This window comes from Fistularia commersonii, chromosome 29 (assembly GCF_037954325.1).
Source record: "Fistularia commersonii isolate RoL2024-O1a breed Wild chromosome 29, RoL_Fcom_v1.0, whole genome shotgun sequence".
In the NCBI taxonomy this organism is placed as follows: Eukaryota; Metazoa; Chordata; class Actinopteri; order Syngnathiformes; family Fistulariidae; genus Fistularia; species Fistularia commersonii.
Genome location: NC_141312.1, coordinates 1,258,444 through 1,273,440, shown reverse-complemented (window position 1 = coordinate 1,273,440; position 14,997 = coordinate 1,258,444). Strand labels below are relative to the sequence as shown.

The window sequence follows — 14,997 nt, the reverse complement described above, 5'->3', positions numbered from 1 at the left end:
TATTCACATAAAAGTCATGAAAATGCAATTTGATTATCTGTCAACGCCGTGTAATAGTGTCTCACATTGAAAACCATCAAAAGGAAAGAGCATCGTCGAGACGAGTTGTGAGGAAATATCAGATCGAAAGAAAATTAAAGAACAAACAGCTTCAAATATCACAAGTGAATATAATCCAATTGATTTTTGCCTCTTAAGAGTTTGTAATTGAAACTCATTTTGCTGTGTCAGGGTTTATTTCCAGAGTGGCTTAAAGCTTTTGTTTGAATGAAAACGACTGTCTTTTCTTAAGCGATCCAGCTTTATCTTTAATCGGTGTTATCTTTTCAGCGTTTCTATTTGCAAACTCATTACGTTCGCCATGATTTTTCTCCCCAAAGGCTCCCAAATGTCTGTGCATTGAAATATTAAAAAAATACAAATCACACCTTCTGATATCCATATCTGGGCAACAATCTACTCCATCCAATCCGCTGTGAAATAACACATCTGGCTTTTTGAAAGCTCAAACTCGAGACCGATTGACCAACAACACAGATATTTTTTGACAATTTGTCCATTTATTCATTCATTACGTGAATCACTTAAAGCGGCGCGGCGAGGTTCACCCTGGATCCATCACAGGGCCACATATGGAGACAAACAACCATCTCATTGATACAATTCCGGGTCTGCCATAAACCTGCTGGATGTTTTTGGACTCCAGTAGGAACCCTGAGGAGAACATGGTGACTCCACGCAGAAAGGCCCGCTGTGGGAAACCAACCAGGGACCTTCTCGGTGCGATGGGAAGCCCCCACCGCTGCACCACCGACAAACTTTAACCACTATATTGGCTTAATGTTTTTAACTTCTGACCCACGAAAGAAGACTTCCAAATTAGTTTCAATTGCTGATATCACGTTTAACATGATTGCATTTTTCAGAATTAACTTTACCCAAAATACACAAACCATGCAGCCGATGACTCGAATGAATAACGCTCCGGGGATAGGGATGCTGCATTTAATTGAAAAAGTAATTAGTGAAATGAATAACTACATTTGAAAGACAATTATGCGCATCATGTGGCTTATTCGTCGTTCAGGATTTCAATGAGAAGTTGGACACTTTCCCACCACTTTGAATTTCTTTAGGTTTTGGACTCAGTTGAGCTTTATGTGATCCGTCAAGTTGACTCGGTGAGACGGAGGACATTCCCGAAGGAGTGGGGAAGGAGGACAGGTGAGATGGGTGAGGGACATGGAGGAGACAGGTGAGGCTGGGTGGAGACCGGCGGGCCCGGGCGAGGGACGCTTCTTTCGAGGTTAGATCACCGACACGGGCAACAACGGTGACGGAAACGCCTGAGGGAGGCGAGACGGATGAGGCTTGTCCGGGCGTGCCCGACAGACGTCCTACCGGTGAGGCAGGTGTAGCTGGTGAGCGACGTGCTCGGAACAGGCGCGTTGGCTGGGACGGAGGAGAAACATATCCCGAAAACGTGTCCCAGACCAGCGTGCCGAAGGACACGAGTGAAAGAGGGAGGAACAAGTCAGGTTGGTGAGGGAATTGCACGTCTACGCGTAGAAGAGAGGCTACACTTTGTCTTGGAGGTTACAATAGGGCGCCCACGAGGGAGGAAGCTGCAGGCATTTTCTGTCTTCTCCCTGTGAATCTAAAAAGGTTTACAGTGAAACGAGTGTCATCGTTACCATGTCTAATATGTAGCAACATAATGAAGCGAGTCACGAATGTTGGTGTTTATGCTGATGCTTGTTTTCTGTGTGATTTGGCGGTTGCTGGGAATTTCGTGGGTGTTGTTTGGGGTGCAAGGAATTCTGTATAGCTGTTTTTACCTGGATTTAGCGGGAACAGTTAGTTGTATTGCTGGCTTGTGCGGTGTGGCTGTGGCCAACAACAGCTATTGCTTATTAAACGGACGTTTTACCGTCTACTGGGTGTTTTCCCTGACTGAAACGCGACAAAAAATATGCACTCTATTCAAAAAGGCAAAAGAGCATGAATCGTGGTCAATTTTATTGTGTTTATGTGACCTATATACGTCTAAAAATGTGGGTAAATGTACATTTTCCGGGTTCATTGCCTACTTTCCATCTTGGTGAAAAATCAGATTCCAAGAGGTGACAGACATGCACCCGCCAGCTGGTGCCTCGGCGGGATGAATGCACCTGCTATTATGGGATAGCATAGCAACTGCATCGGCGAGTGACATTTCTTTTCATGCTGAGCTTGCAAGCAACTCCGAATTATCACTTTTCATCATCCGGAGAGACATTTATTGCAGGCAACAATTGCTCCGAAAGGAGAACTCCCCGCTGGAGCCACTTTATTTAGTAACGGAAGTTTTGAGCCAATGGGAAAAGATTGCCATACACTTCCGCCAATGGAAAGTTCGGATGCTCCAGCGCGGCGAGTAAGCGACGCGGTGATTGGTCGAATCAGAGTAGGAGGTTTCGGTGAAGTGTAAGTGGATTTGTGGGCTTGGAAGGAAAACAAGGACGCTAGTCAACGATATCTCGTTGTCGAAGGTATGGAATTTATCATTTAAAAGTTAAAAAGTGTCATTTTAAGATGCACACCGTGGTCGGAGCGTCACGCCTGGCGTGTCGCGAACAAACCTCACCGGAGTGACCGGCGGTCACTGGTCAGTCACTGGTCGTGGCGGACAAACCAACTAACCAGACCAAGTAGAAACTAAACCAACAAAGTCACGGCAGCTTTCCGACGCTTTTCTCTATTTGGGAGTAAAAACGGCAACATGCGTGGCCGTCGGCCATGCTGACACCCCGGATTCAGAGGGCGACACGCCGGCTGTGTTCACGGCTAGCAAATGGTAACGTTAAAAATCGGGCTAGCTTAGCTAGTTAGCCGTAGCCCGTTCCCACCGGGGATGCAAATGAAAGCCCCGTTCGGGCGACACGGCCCGGCCGGGAGCGGCGCCCGGCGTGACAGAGGCGCATCTCTCGGAAATCCACCGTTCTGTCGGCCAAAAAAAACACCCGGTATCGACAGCCAACCCACACCGCAAATGCACTTGCTTGTGGTCAAGCAGGCTAACTTGCCTCGGCGTTAGTTTCCTCCGGACTTCACGTTGCATTCGTGAGTGTCACAAGAAGACTAATCTCTCCCCCGGGAGTCACGGTGGCCCCTCGGCCTTTGGTCGCCTTCCCTGCAAACCCCGTGAGATTTAAACCCCCTCTAGAACCCCGCAGGAACTTGTAACTAAAGTGGAAACTTTACTTGTTTCTTAAGTTGAGGACCAAACGGGCGTGTTGCCCTTCAGGGAGCCGCCAATGCGCCCTGCACGCCTTGTGTTGAGTTTGCACGGAGGGTCCACATTCGGCTTGTTCTGCCAAGTAACACAAGATATTTTAAGCTTCAATTAGCCCAGATCGGTGCAAAGCAACAAGTTAGAGGCATGACGCAACCGGGAGAGAGGTCAGACAGAGCCGGGTGACTTTCGGCGTCCAGCCCCTCCTTGTTTTTTGGGAAATACATCTGTGGTTTTGTGTTCCGATGAGTGAAATGTCATCCTGTGTTTGTTGCAGAGGTGTGGTTTGGCGAGGGTATGGAGCACCCTGTGCACAGAGGGGAGGCGATGCCCATCGGACTGCATGACAGGTAACCGTCCGCTCCGTGACCTCTGACCTCTTCGCTCTGCCAACAAAATCACCCCATGGCCAACCACGAAAACACAAGCTGTCGATTGTTCCTTGAAATTCCAACGACGACGACGGAAACTTGTGGTTCTGTGGCGGAAAAAAAGGATCCTCTGCGGTTATTAATTCATTCAAAATGCTCATCTTAATGCGGTTAATGAGGTGACGTCCAGCGGAAATAAGCGCGAAGCAGATTCTCTGCTGCTCCGTCTGTTTGAATGACGGCTGGATTCTGTGACGACGTCTTTATCGCAGATTGTCTCACTAAGTTCCCGGCGCTGCGTCGTCACCTTTCTAGATGATTCCCGATACCGGTGATGGGGCCGATCCGCTGCTTGCGAGAACCCTTAGCTGCTCTTCAGCGCAACTCCAAAACAGATGCACTTTGGCGCAGTGGTCCAGCACAGGAAGGCGAACGCCGCCGAGACATTGCGAGTTGCGAGATGTAAAAGCGGTCGGGAAAGCTGTGTTCGGCACAACGCAGGCCGCAATCCAATGTGACGGGGACTTCAACTTCTTCTGCTTGAAATATAGTATAAGCGACATTGGCCTTTAGCTCGAGGTGTCAAAATAAATACGCCTTTGCCGCCTCTCACACATGAGACACACAATTCCCTTCTTCTATCTGCCCTTTTCTTCTTTTGTCTCAGATTGGTTTGTCGGGTTTATCCCTCCAACGCCTCGCTGAGGTCAGCAGCACTTCCACCCGAGCATTTGCTTAAACTCCTTACACGATGCCCGGCACGCACATCCAATTTAAGAGCCTCTGAAATTCATCGGCGCATATTCATGAGTCCAGTATAGGATTTTCTTATTCTCACCGCTGTATATATGGAAATAGCGTTCATTCAAAAGGATACAAAGAACATTTAGTTTGGCCACATTTTAGATGCTCTTCCATAAGCGCTTCTAACATGGGACTGATCGCCGTCTCCACGGCTCCCGGTTGTGGTCTGCCGCTGGCTCCTCCTGGATTCTCAGTCATTGAGGAAACCCCTTCCGTGTGCCTTCGCGGCGTCAAACGGCCGATGTTGGAAATGCAGTTCGGATGCAGCGTCCGAGGCTCCAGATGAGGCCTCGCGTCATGCTGTCAAATGGCCTGGATTATATTTGTGTTTGTAACACATTGCTCAGCTCGCGTTGTCCTCCACACCTGGGTTGTCTGTGATTATGGCATGTCTAACAAACCGTATTGTCACAGCCGGCTGGAGACAGAAATAGATCTCAAATGGGTTCAGGTGCTGGTGTTGGCAACTTAGCAAATCCCTTAATGAGCTCTCTAGCCGTTAGTGAAATGACCTGGAGTGACATGTCTTTGTGCACGTCCGTTCAGCACTGGCGGCGGCCCTGCGTGACCCTACGTTGGAAGTCTGTCATGGAATCACGCACTGTATTTGCCGCGCCATAAGACGCACCGCTTTATAAGGTGTAATATCAACGAACGGGTCTATTGTCATACGTAAGGCGCGTGATAAAACATACGGTATGTAAAGCCAAACAAAACAGTCGGTTTAGTCCAACGTTATTCATCTCGTTTTGTTCCCTGGTAAACTCTGTTTGGTCGTCTTTACTTGGCGCAGTTCATCCGCTTGCCTCCTCCACGTCCGTCCCATTGATTCATTCAAGTTGAATTGTGTGCTACGTACTGCTCTCTGATTGGTTGCTGGTCGCCAGCGATAGCGGACACCTGAAGTTGCGTGAGGTTTGGACAACATTTTATTCCGGCGCGACATAATCGTCGCTTAGCAAAGTGGCACTAAAACATTCTGACAGATGTTTGCACATAAAACTAGTCGGAGGTCAGTAAGTGCAACAAGAATTCATACAGAAGGTGCACGGACGCTTTGGGAGAAAATTTTTTAGATTTCAAGTGCGCCTTATAGTGCGAAAAATACAGTAATAAGGATTGTCTTTGTCCTCAGTAATCCCAGGCTTCTACTATTGTTATTTTCTCTTTGTCTTCTAATCGTCTCTCTATTTATATTAATACCCCTATTCATTGACACTATAACTGTTACGCCGCTGTGACAAAAGAATTTTCCCTATGGGGATCAATAATCTTATCTTACATCGTATACGCAAAGATGACAAGTTTTAAATCAACAAAAGCATAAACCTCCACAATGCAAGTGGCACATCGCTCTACGGCCGCTGAATAAGTCACTCCATCTTAATTGCTTGGCTTTGTCACGGGACTGAATCCCGCTGTTTAAAATTCATCCAATTGTTGGTCTACTTTAATCAGTTTCCTGCCGTATCGCGGCACATTTCACTCCAGTAGTTAATTTGCAGTCTGTCGTTCTATCTCAGTTCCCTTTTGAGGTGAAAAATGGGGCTCCGGCGGAGGCACTTCAGTTCGGCCCATTCATAACGCTCACGCGTGTTCTCGATCAAACGATTCGATCATCGTGACTGAAAATAAAAGCTGTTTTGTCAGGTAATGTGCGTTTACTTCCAGGCACATTCTTAACCGACTGGGTAAAAAAAAAAAATCACTTAACCGCATTTATCTGGAGATGCGTTTTCATCTTTCGGAGATCATTCTCCCTTAATTGGCCTCGTCAATGCGGAGTTTTGGAGTATTACCGAAAAACGGCATTGACGGATTGAACAAATTGACCGACTAATTGGTGCGGCTCAGCTTCGGACGCCACCATACCGTCGGATGCGATCGGAGAGACATTCGAGGGCTGTATATAAAAAGTTCAGAGCTTTCATAGCTTTACAGCTGGCTATCTTTAGCCGATACCGAGCCAACGACGCCCAGTGTGAGGGAGAATAACAGATGGGGTGACAAATTTGGCAAAGTTTTTCCGGACTTGGCTTCCGTCGGATATTTGTTGACCTTGAAGGTGGTGCGGACGAGGCGGGGGAGGCGAATCGAGAAAATATACAACGGCGGTTGATTGAATTTGATTACCCTTTCGAGAATCCACGGTGACCCGCTGCCGTACGTTTTATTTTTCCAAATCAAACATTTTCATGCTAGCTTAGCCGCGGCGCGGCTGACGGCTCCGTTATTGCGCTGTTGACGGCCATCGTGCCTTGTAATCAGCGACGGCGTTCCAGGCGCAGATGCCAGCTAGTTGAAGCCCGGCCTTCTGTAAAATGGAACGAGTGGAGATAAAATGTTTTATCTCGTGTTTACCAACTATCGATGTAAATCAGATTCTTTCGTTTTATGTGTGACTGTAGGCGGCACCAGCTGGGCCCATCTCTTGATTTCTACTCGCTCATTGAAACGAAGGGAAAGGCGCCCGCCTGGGTGTTTTCCGTGCGCGGCATCCAATCTGTCGTCGGGAAAATGGCTTTTTTTTTTTTTTTTTTTACTGGCGTACTCGGTTACGGCCGAGCGGAGGCGGACGGGCGCCGCGGCGTAACTCGGACGCGACACGGTTGCAAAAAGAGGCATTTTTCAATCACGTTTCTGCAAATGAGTAGCGACTCCGCTGTCGGCGCAGCAACTTTTTCCCCGTCCGTACCATCCGATCCATACGTACTCCACGGGTTGACGGATGTGCGAAAGCCGGAGAGATACGACTCCCGTTTTGTTTTCTCTAAACAAGATAGAGGGACAATTCTTGGAAGAGCACAACAATGCAGCTTCCGATATCTTGACGAACTGCAAAGCTTTTGAGCTTTGACAGGTTGACTGCTGCCCTTGAAGGCCAAGATATTCCTTTGTTTATAGTATCAGCCGGAGGGGAGAAGGATGGAGGCCAGAGGACGGCGGCTCCCACGCTGACATGTGGTTGCAGCCGCCAGTGGCAGAAGATGGTGAGAGGGGTCTTAAGGAAGATGTGAAGGAACAGAGATCCCCCCCCGCCCCCCGAGCCTTGTTAAGAGATGCTTAAACCACCTCATGAGATCGTCATTTAGACTAATTAATACATCGGCACTTTCAAGATTTTGTGTTCTATTGAAGTGGTAGAGCTGCGGACGCTTTCTGGAGACTTGTTAAGTGGTTAAGTAGACGGTTACGCAACCGGCGGCCTTCCTCATCTGCGCCATGTTGTCCCTTCAGTTTTTAAGGAGGAGACCAGCCTTGACAAGTCACCCAGGTTCTCCCTGCGAGGAGGAGAGGCGTCAGCGCGCCGTTTCCTTCTTGGACGGCCGTGGATACGGAGGCTCGGAGTAAATGAGATTCGACAGAAGAGGAGATGTTACAAAAGCAACGGGCGCTTGTACTCCGTCTTTCATCACTTTGCTTTTGAGGAAAGCGTTCCGGTTGCATTTGTTTGCACTTCTCTCCACGCCGCCGCCGCCTCCTTGGCAGGGCGGAGGCTGTTGTGTGATCTCCTCTCCTCTTGTTGTAGGCAGATCGGTTTTGTTTTTCATTAAATCCGTTATTCGCTTCTCCTTTGCCTCTTTTAACACTCGTCCGCCCTTGACTTTTGGATTTGGCAATGCGTTTGTACCAGGGGATGGATGGGACAGGAGACGACAGCCCCCCTGGCGGATCTTGTCCGCCGCACCCTCGGTTCCACCTGCCGCCCCTCGGGCACGGAGATTGAATCGGCCACGTGCTTTTCTAGCGTGTTTGTGTTTCTAAGTTGAATTATTAACCACGCTGGGAAGTTGCGACCAACTGGGAAGTTGGCGATCAACACGGGGCTGGTGTTGATCTCTTTTAGTTCTCCACTAAGATATTAATTTTAGTCCTCCACTTCTGCTCCCCCCCTTGCGTATAGCAGGATGAAGCCTTTTATAGCTCACATTTCTGAAGTCTAAAAATTCACCCACTGCATTTCCAAAATATATCTATTTCCCTGCTTTTATATTCATATTAACCTTTGCAAGCCACATTAATGCAATGGGGAAAAAAAGAAATAAATAAACAACCCAGGCAGCGGCAGAATTTATTTGTGTATCTATTTTCGGCCCATGCAGCAGATGAGAATTTTTCTGGCGATGCGCGCCCGAGCAGATTTTTCCAAACTCTCCGCGCCCGAAGTCTGACAGGTTGTCCGCTGGAAAGCGGCTCATGAAGTTGCCGATAATCCGTTGTGCGGATTTGGTGTGGGTCTGGATTTGGGTTTGGGTTTGACGCGTCGGCGTCGGACCAGGAAACCTTGTGCGTTGGACATGTATGCTCCGAACCACGTCTGTCGGGCTCAGACTGAAGTCCCCAATGTTTCGCCTGAAACCGACCGCCTCCATTCTGTCCGCTTGTCATACTCGCCGTTATCGCCGGTCGGAATTGTTTTTTTTTTCCCTTATTTGTGAAAAACAGTATCGGAGCTTTGCAGCCATTTGCCCACCGGGTCGTTCTCCTCTTTTTCTGCTTCCACTTTCAGCATCAATCCTCAGCGAACGCAAGCAATTTGTATTTCTCGCCGCGTTGCGTTTTCGAAAAAAGCGGAGCGATTTTGAGAATGCTCTATGTGGTATTTGTAGGATGGACAGTTAAATTGATGCGCAAACTCTTGAAGAGCCCAATCTGGATGTTTTTTTCGCTAGACGAGACTGATCTGAAAATGTTCGGCCTCTAAATCGAGCCTGGAATATTGCGGTAAATGTTACGGTAACTCGTAGAGGAGATCTACTTTTTAGAAATAAAACGTCCCATTTGGATTTGTTGATAGACTTGCAAATCAAGTCTGCGTCCGGAGGCTGCGAGCGCTCGTGGAAGTCAAATTTATCACGAAAATACATCGAATTGAAACGAATAAATTCATTTTTACGGCGTCCTCGTTGTCCGAGGCCGGCCGGCTGACAAGCTTGAAAGCGGCGCCTGTTTTACAAGCAGGGGCCCGTAGATTTTATTTTTTTAAAAGACGTCGACTCAAGTTTACAGCTAAATTCTAAAAGGATACGAGTGGCGAGCAGACAAGTTGGGCGTCCTCCTTTTAGCCGCGCTTCTGCCCCTCCGTCGCCCCGCATTGCGAGCCCACAACTGTAATCGCGTCTCATTTAACAAGGTGGCACTGTTGCTTAGCTACTGGTCTATTCATGAACCCTGAAAGGGCGATAGGAAGGCAGGGCTTCTTCCCCCTCCTACCACAAGACAACTGTGAATGCAGCAGGACCAGCAGTTGTGGTGGATGCAATCTATTGGCTTGTCAGTGCTGCTGCTAAAGTCACACCGCTGGCTGTAGCCTGCACTGCCTCCACCAGTGTATTTGTCTTTCTGCCGCCGCCGCCGCCGCCGCCGCTCTCCCTCCTCCTTAAACGGTGTGGGCAGAGTGGGATGGAAGACTGCGTTGCGAACCTTTTCATGGAAATGGTCTTTGCTGCTGGTGTTGCTCTAGCACCATTCTGGTGACAACAACATGCCGTTGAAATGGAAAAGCGGTTCCCCCGTCAGCTGGAAATTCCCGGTGCCAGTTCTTAAGACGTCCAGGTCCTCGCCGCTCTCACCTGCCTACATGTGAGTAAGAGCCACGTAGAATTTGCGTTTTTGCGAGCGCGGGCTGGCTGCACGCTTTCACCGGCGGGATTGTGCCTTCAGTTTTCACCCGTTATATTTTCTACCGAGCCGGTGTAATGAGCGAGCGTCGCTCCGTATCCAGAGAATCGCCTCGACCGGCGCGTGTTCCGCCGCGCCGTTCGCTCGGAAATCACTTCGCTCGCGGGCGGAACGGCTGGTTTCGCCGCTCGCCGGGATCCGACGGGCACCGCGTCCCCGACTCCTGCCCCGTCCCTGTGGCTGTGTTTATTCGGGAACGGGGACTCGGCAGCTTGGGAGGAGCCTGCCTTTGTCAGGATGTCTGGCTTGCCCTGCTTTAGAAGCTATTGTCATCTGCTACTGTTCAGGAGGGGGGAAGGGTAGACTGGAAGGGCTCCGCGCAGCCCCTCGCCATCCTCTCCTGCCCCCCTTACCCAGCTCTCCTGCAACAGACAAGTGTCTTGTTTGACTTTTTTGACTGTAACATAGCTCGGGCCTGCAGAGAGGCGGACGGCAGACCTGGCGAAGAGAAACGAATAATAATCTGGGGAAGCCGGGCAAATCGCTCGCTGGGAATTTCTTACCCTGGAAAGGCTTTACTTGCGTGGATTTTTACTGAATTGGATTTATGCCGGTTTACTTATGAGCTTAAGTGCTTGTTTGAGGAAACATTTGTATGAAACAAAAGCGGCGCAGCGGGAGAAACCCACGCCTTAACTGCCTGTAGTGCAAGAAGTGACATCTGCAAAATGGCTAATTATAAACATCAACATATGTACATTTCCGCCCGCCCCCCCCCCCCCCCCCTCAGTCCACTCTCAAATCACATCTAAATCTTGTCGCTCCGCGAACACTTTAAAAATGGCATGACTGTTTAGGTATTCATGACACTATTGACTTTGCAATAATGTTCCCGGTCTTTATTTAACCGGGGCGGTTTAGCCGGAACGGCCTCGCTCGGAAGGCACGCTCGCACACAGCCACACAAATCCATCCTCGAGAGCCCGGCGCCGTCTCGGTCTTTATCTGCTGCCTCCTCGGCGCTGCTCCACCGGAGCGGGTTAGGGCCGGCCTTTCTCAAAGGTGCCTCGGCCATCGGCGCGATTGAGGCGTAAGCGCCGCTCCTTTACTTCCCCGCCCGGATTTATCCTGACAGCCCGCAGATCCAGCCGTGACCTTCCGCTTACGGCCGCCGCCGAAAAGCGTCGCAAATGATGCGCGGCGAGAGTTTTCATCGCGGATCGTGTCGGGTTTGATTTCACGCGTGAAATTGCTGTGTAGATATTGCTGAGTTTTATTCAGCAGATGAACATTTTTTTTTTTCAAGAAAATAAATAAAATAACGCAGTAGCTGTGTTTACTGTGTGTGTGTGTGAGTCATCCCCCTCCTGTAGTTATTTTGTTTTTGCCAAATTATCATTTATTTTACTGCTCTTTTTAATCCCACATTATTGAATATTCCTCTGGTATATTTAATTACTGTGTACTAGCTTCAATGTGGATGTTTCCTCGGGATTTTCATCCTTTTCTAAATAACATTTCTACCGATAACATTTGGCTCGTCGCCTTTTGAAATGAGACGAATAAATTTCAGCGATTGTTTCCGTCTTTACCCTTTAAAGCATTCGACGCTTCGTCTCGTTAGTTTTGTTTCTCCCAGAGCCGGATTTAAATTTATCTTTTATTTTCAGTCTCGACTCGATGTATTTCTTCACCGCAGCCTTTCAGCATAGCCGCGAAGAGGTCCGTGACAGATCGGCGCCCGTGAAGGCTCGGGGAGGGAGCGCGGACCGAGGACGGCACTCTCGCGCTTTCTCAGGAGACGGTGCGGGCGTTGGCGAGCGAGCGAGTCATTTTCAAGCCCGGAGGCTCCACCTCGCCCCTCCTGGTCCGGCCCTGCCCCACCACACCGCTTGCTATTTTCAAACCTGTATATTGTGAGCTGTGTTTTTAGGCAGACTGATATTGGGCCCCCAATTATAGGTTGGCGTGCGGTCGCGGAAATGTCCACCCATTATAGGTCCCTTGCGTGGAGTCCTCGGGGTATTTTTAACTTTTGTGCGCTTTTATTTTCAACTTTCCCGTACGATTCAAAGCCGAGGGAGGAACGGCAGAGGTTGAGATTACATAGCTGACGTGCGTAACAATGAGGATTCATGCGTCGACGCGCTGACCGGACGGTTTTGAAACCGCCTCGGCTATTCATAGGCCGGCTCGCCGCGACTCGGAGATCTCGCCGTCCCTTCCCGTCGCAGCGTCGATCGGTCGGCCGCGCTCGATCCCTGTGTTCCGCCGTCTCCGCTAATCACCTCGAGTCGTCATGGTGAGCCAACAGCCGTAACTGCGGCAACGATGCTCCTAGTTAGGAATCCTCAGCACATGTTCTCTTCCCCCGTGTCGTCTGTCACTCTTTGCCAGTGTTACAGCAAAATGTTTGCAGAATAATCCTGTGGAAGAATTAAGGAAAAAAAAAAAAAAAAAAACGCTTTCAGAAATCTGATCTCCCGTGTTTTGGCCCGAGCGCATTATCTGCAAGTCATTTGCATCTCAACCCTAATTATAGCGCTCTGTGTTTCCAAAGAAAATTGCTGTTTTAATGTTTTTCAAAACAGCCCCCTCTAAAGATGACCGGCCTCTGCAGCCGCGTTAAGTGTTGACACAAATCAGCGTCGATTTCTGTTTGGGTTTTTTTTTTTTTTTTTTTCGTCGCAACGCGCCGTCGTGGCTCGTCCCGTTTGTCATTTTTCAAACCTTCCCGGCACTCGGACTCTAAACGCGGCTCAAACAATCCTCCCCGAATTTGGACACCTAAAACGGTCGCTCGGTAAGTAAGAAGCGGCTTAATGCCTTTTTCGCTGAAGGGCCGCTCCTTGAAATCTCCGTCCTCACGCCGGCGGGGAACAAATGGGAGACGACGGCTGAATTGAAATTAATAATCAAATGCAGGTGGTTCGGCACAGATGCGCTTCCGAAACGACGTGATGAATATTCCATAAAACGTAAAGCTTTTGTCATCAGCCGGCCATATATACATAAATACATACATGATAGGACCCGCCGCGGAAAAGGAAAAGCCTGTGATTTATAGCGCAAGCCGAAATGACAACAACACATCGAAGCAGAGAGCAGCCGCGTCATGCTGTGGATCCGGAATGGCTCGTGTTCATCATTTCAGAAGCAGATGCTCTTAATGAAAACAAAGTTTGATTTGCATCGCTCGGCCCCCCCGACACTTCCCCGACTCCAGCGATTCCAGGTGAGCTTAGAACAACACAGCTGCCGCGCTCCTGGAAACCATCTCAGCTCCACACAGCTTTTCATGTTGCTTCCCTTTGGGCCGCATACTAATTTCTTGCTGACTTATGGTCATTTTGAATAAAATGCAAATAGCCACCCAGGGATCATTTATCAGCGGCAATATAGCTGGCAGACCGACGAGTGAACTCAATCAGGTAGAACGGTCTCTGATTCCACTCGCACACTTAAACACACACACACACACACACACACACACACACTCATCGGGTGGCGTTTCAGGTTTTTGCACATTTGACCATTAAATTGCATTTGACGCAAAAATGCAACCTGTCCACCCGCCCATGGGATGGTTCGTGTCAGAGCACAGTGGGGACCAACTTAGTGTCAGAAGTTCACAAGTTTCTTTTTAAGCAAAAGGTCGAAGCTGGAGTTTGACTGAAATTGATTTTTTTTTTTTTTTTTTTTAAAGAAATGAAGTTCCCATCCCGAGCAGAAGACCCTACAGGTTCTGAACAGATGCTCGGGTGCTATCGCTCAGCCAAAATGATTTTTACGGATTAATCTCCGAGACGCAGCAACATGAAAAACGTCGGTTCAGGTTGGCAACTCCCGTACGCAGTGAAAGTACACACCATTTCCAGAGTGGGAAATATAAAACTCGAGTCGATCCTCGATGGCTTTTTAGATTGGGATTTTATTTATTTTTTTCCCCGTGTTTACGTGAAAGCCCCACGGTCGCATCGATCCGTAACTAAACTACAGATTAACCGACGCACGCGCCGCAATTTAATCGATGAATACGAATCCATCATTTTTAATTTGTTTTGATCTGAAGGTGAAGATGCTAGCGAGGTATCTGCCTCATCAGACTCTCCTTTCCATCTTCTCGACGAGAGTTCTTTTCCCGTTGACGACACTGCGCTCTGAACCCCGCGCGATTTATCGCGTCCGATGCTCTTTCGTCCGGCCTCTGTTTTCACTTCCCGTCGGTAAAAGGTGGAACGAAAGCGCGGCCAAATCCGATCGCGAGCGCGGAACCGTGTTATCCGTCCCACCGGTTAAAACGCCGGCCGTTGCAGTCTCTCTCGACGGGCCCGTACGACCGTCAGTCAAAACGCCCTGCCAACTTGGATGTGTTTTAATCCCCCGGTCTGCGCAGGTTCTTCTGTCGGGGCTTTGTTTTGTCTGCGGGGATCGCCGCCGTTTTCAGATATTACATGGTTTAATGCCATATTCCACTCGGCTTCTCCGCTTCATCAAACTCGCACAGTTGGCAGCGACGTCCAAGACCTGAGAGAGGATCTCTCAAGCGACAAACGCGATGCATCTGAGAATTGATTTTTTTTTTTCCTCTCTGGCTCCAAACCCCATCAGTGAATCATTAGCCACCTTGCTTATTGTGTTTACACTCCATTACTTTAGTTTTTCATCGGCGCTTCTCTCTTATTCCCCTTGATCGTGCCTTTGTAGTAATTCTGTTACCAACTCCGTTGATGAGACGCTGACTGACAAATATGAATCAAATTAAACGATTATGAAGCACGCGACGTCAAAAGGATCCGCAATGAATCGCCTCAAATTCTTATTGTGAATAATTACGGCTTCTCTTGCATGTAAAGGTATTGAATCTCTTGTCGTTTGAGTCAAGGATAACCACGTTGACGTTTCCCTCCGAGACAAAACCAGCTT

General features: G+C 48.8%; 1 protein-coding gene and 1 long non-coding RNA gene across 3 annotated transcripts in view; one reads left to right on the top strand and one right to left on the bottom strand.

Moving 5' to 3' along the window:
• Window positions 1-540: 540 nt before the first annotated feature.
• Window positions 541-3,317, bottom strand: LOC147216569 (uncharacterized). Its single transcript, XR_015109090.1, has 2 exons — window positions 3,066-3,317; window positions 541-1,657 (listed from the first exon to the last, which is right to left on the bottom strand). It is a non-coding gene; the product is annotated as an uncharacterized LOC147216569 (long non-coding RNA).
• Window positions 2,454-14,997, top strand: part of klhl13 (kelch-like family member 13) — a 40,962-nt gene continuing 28,418 nt past the window's right edge. Inside the window, exons 1-2 of one of the 2 annotated variants that reach the window (XM_086177417.1) lie at window positions 2,454-2,531; window positions 3,552-3,624. In XM_086177417.1, coding sequence (XP_086033543.1) covers window positions 3,572-3,624 — 53 coding nt within the window. In that variant the 5' untranslated portion in view covers window positions 2,454-2,531; window positions 3,552-3,571. Of the gene's footprint in view, window positions 2,532-3,551; window positions 3,625-9,690; window positions 10,033-14,997 lie in introns of those variants that run through there. The other variant, XM_086177416.1, reaches the window with a different exon arrangement.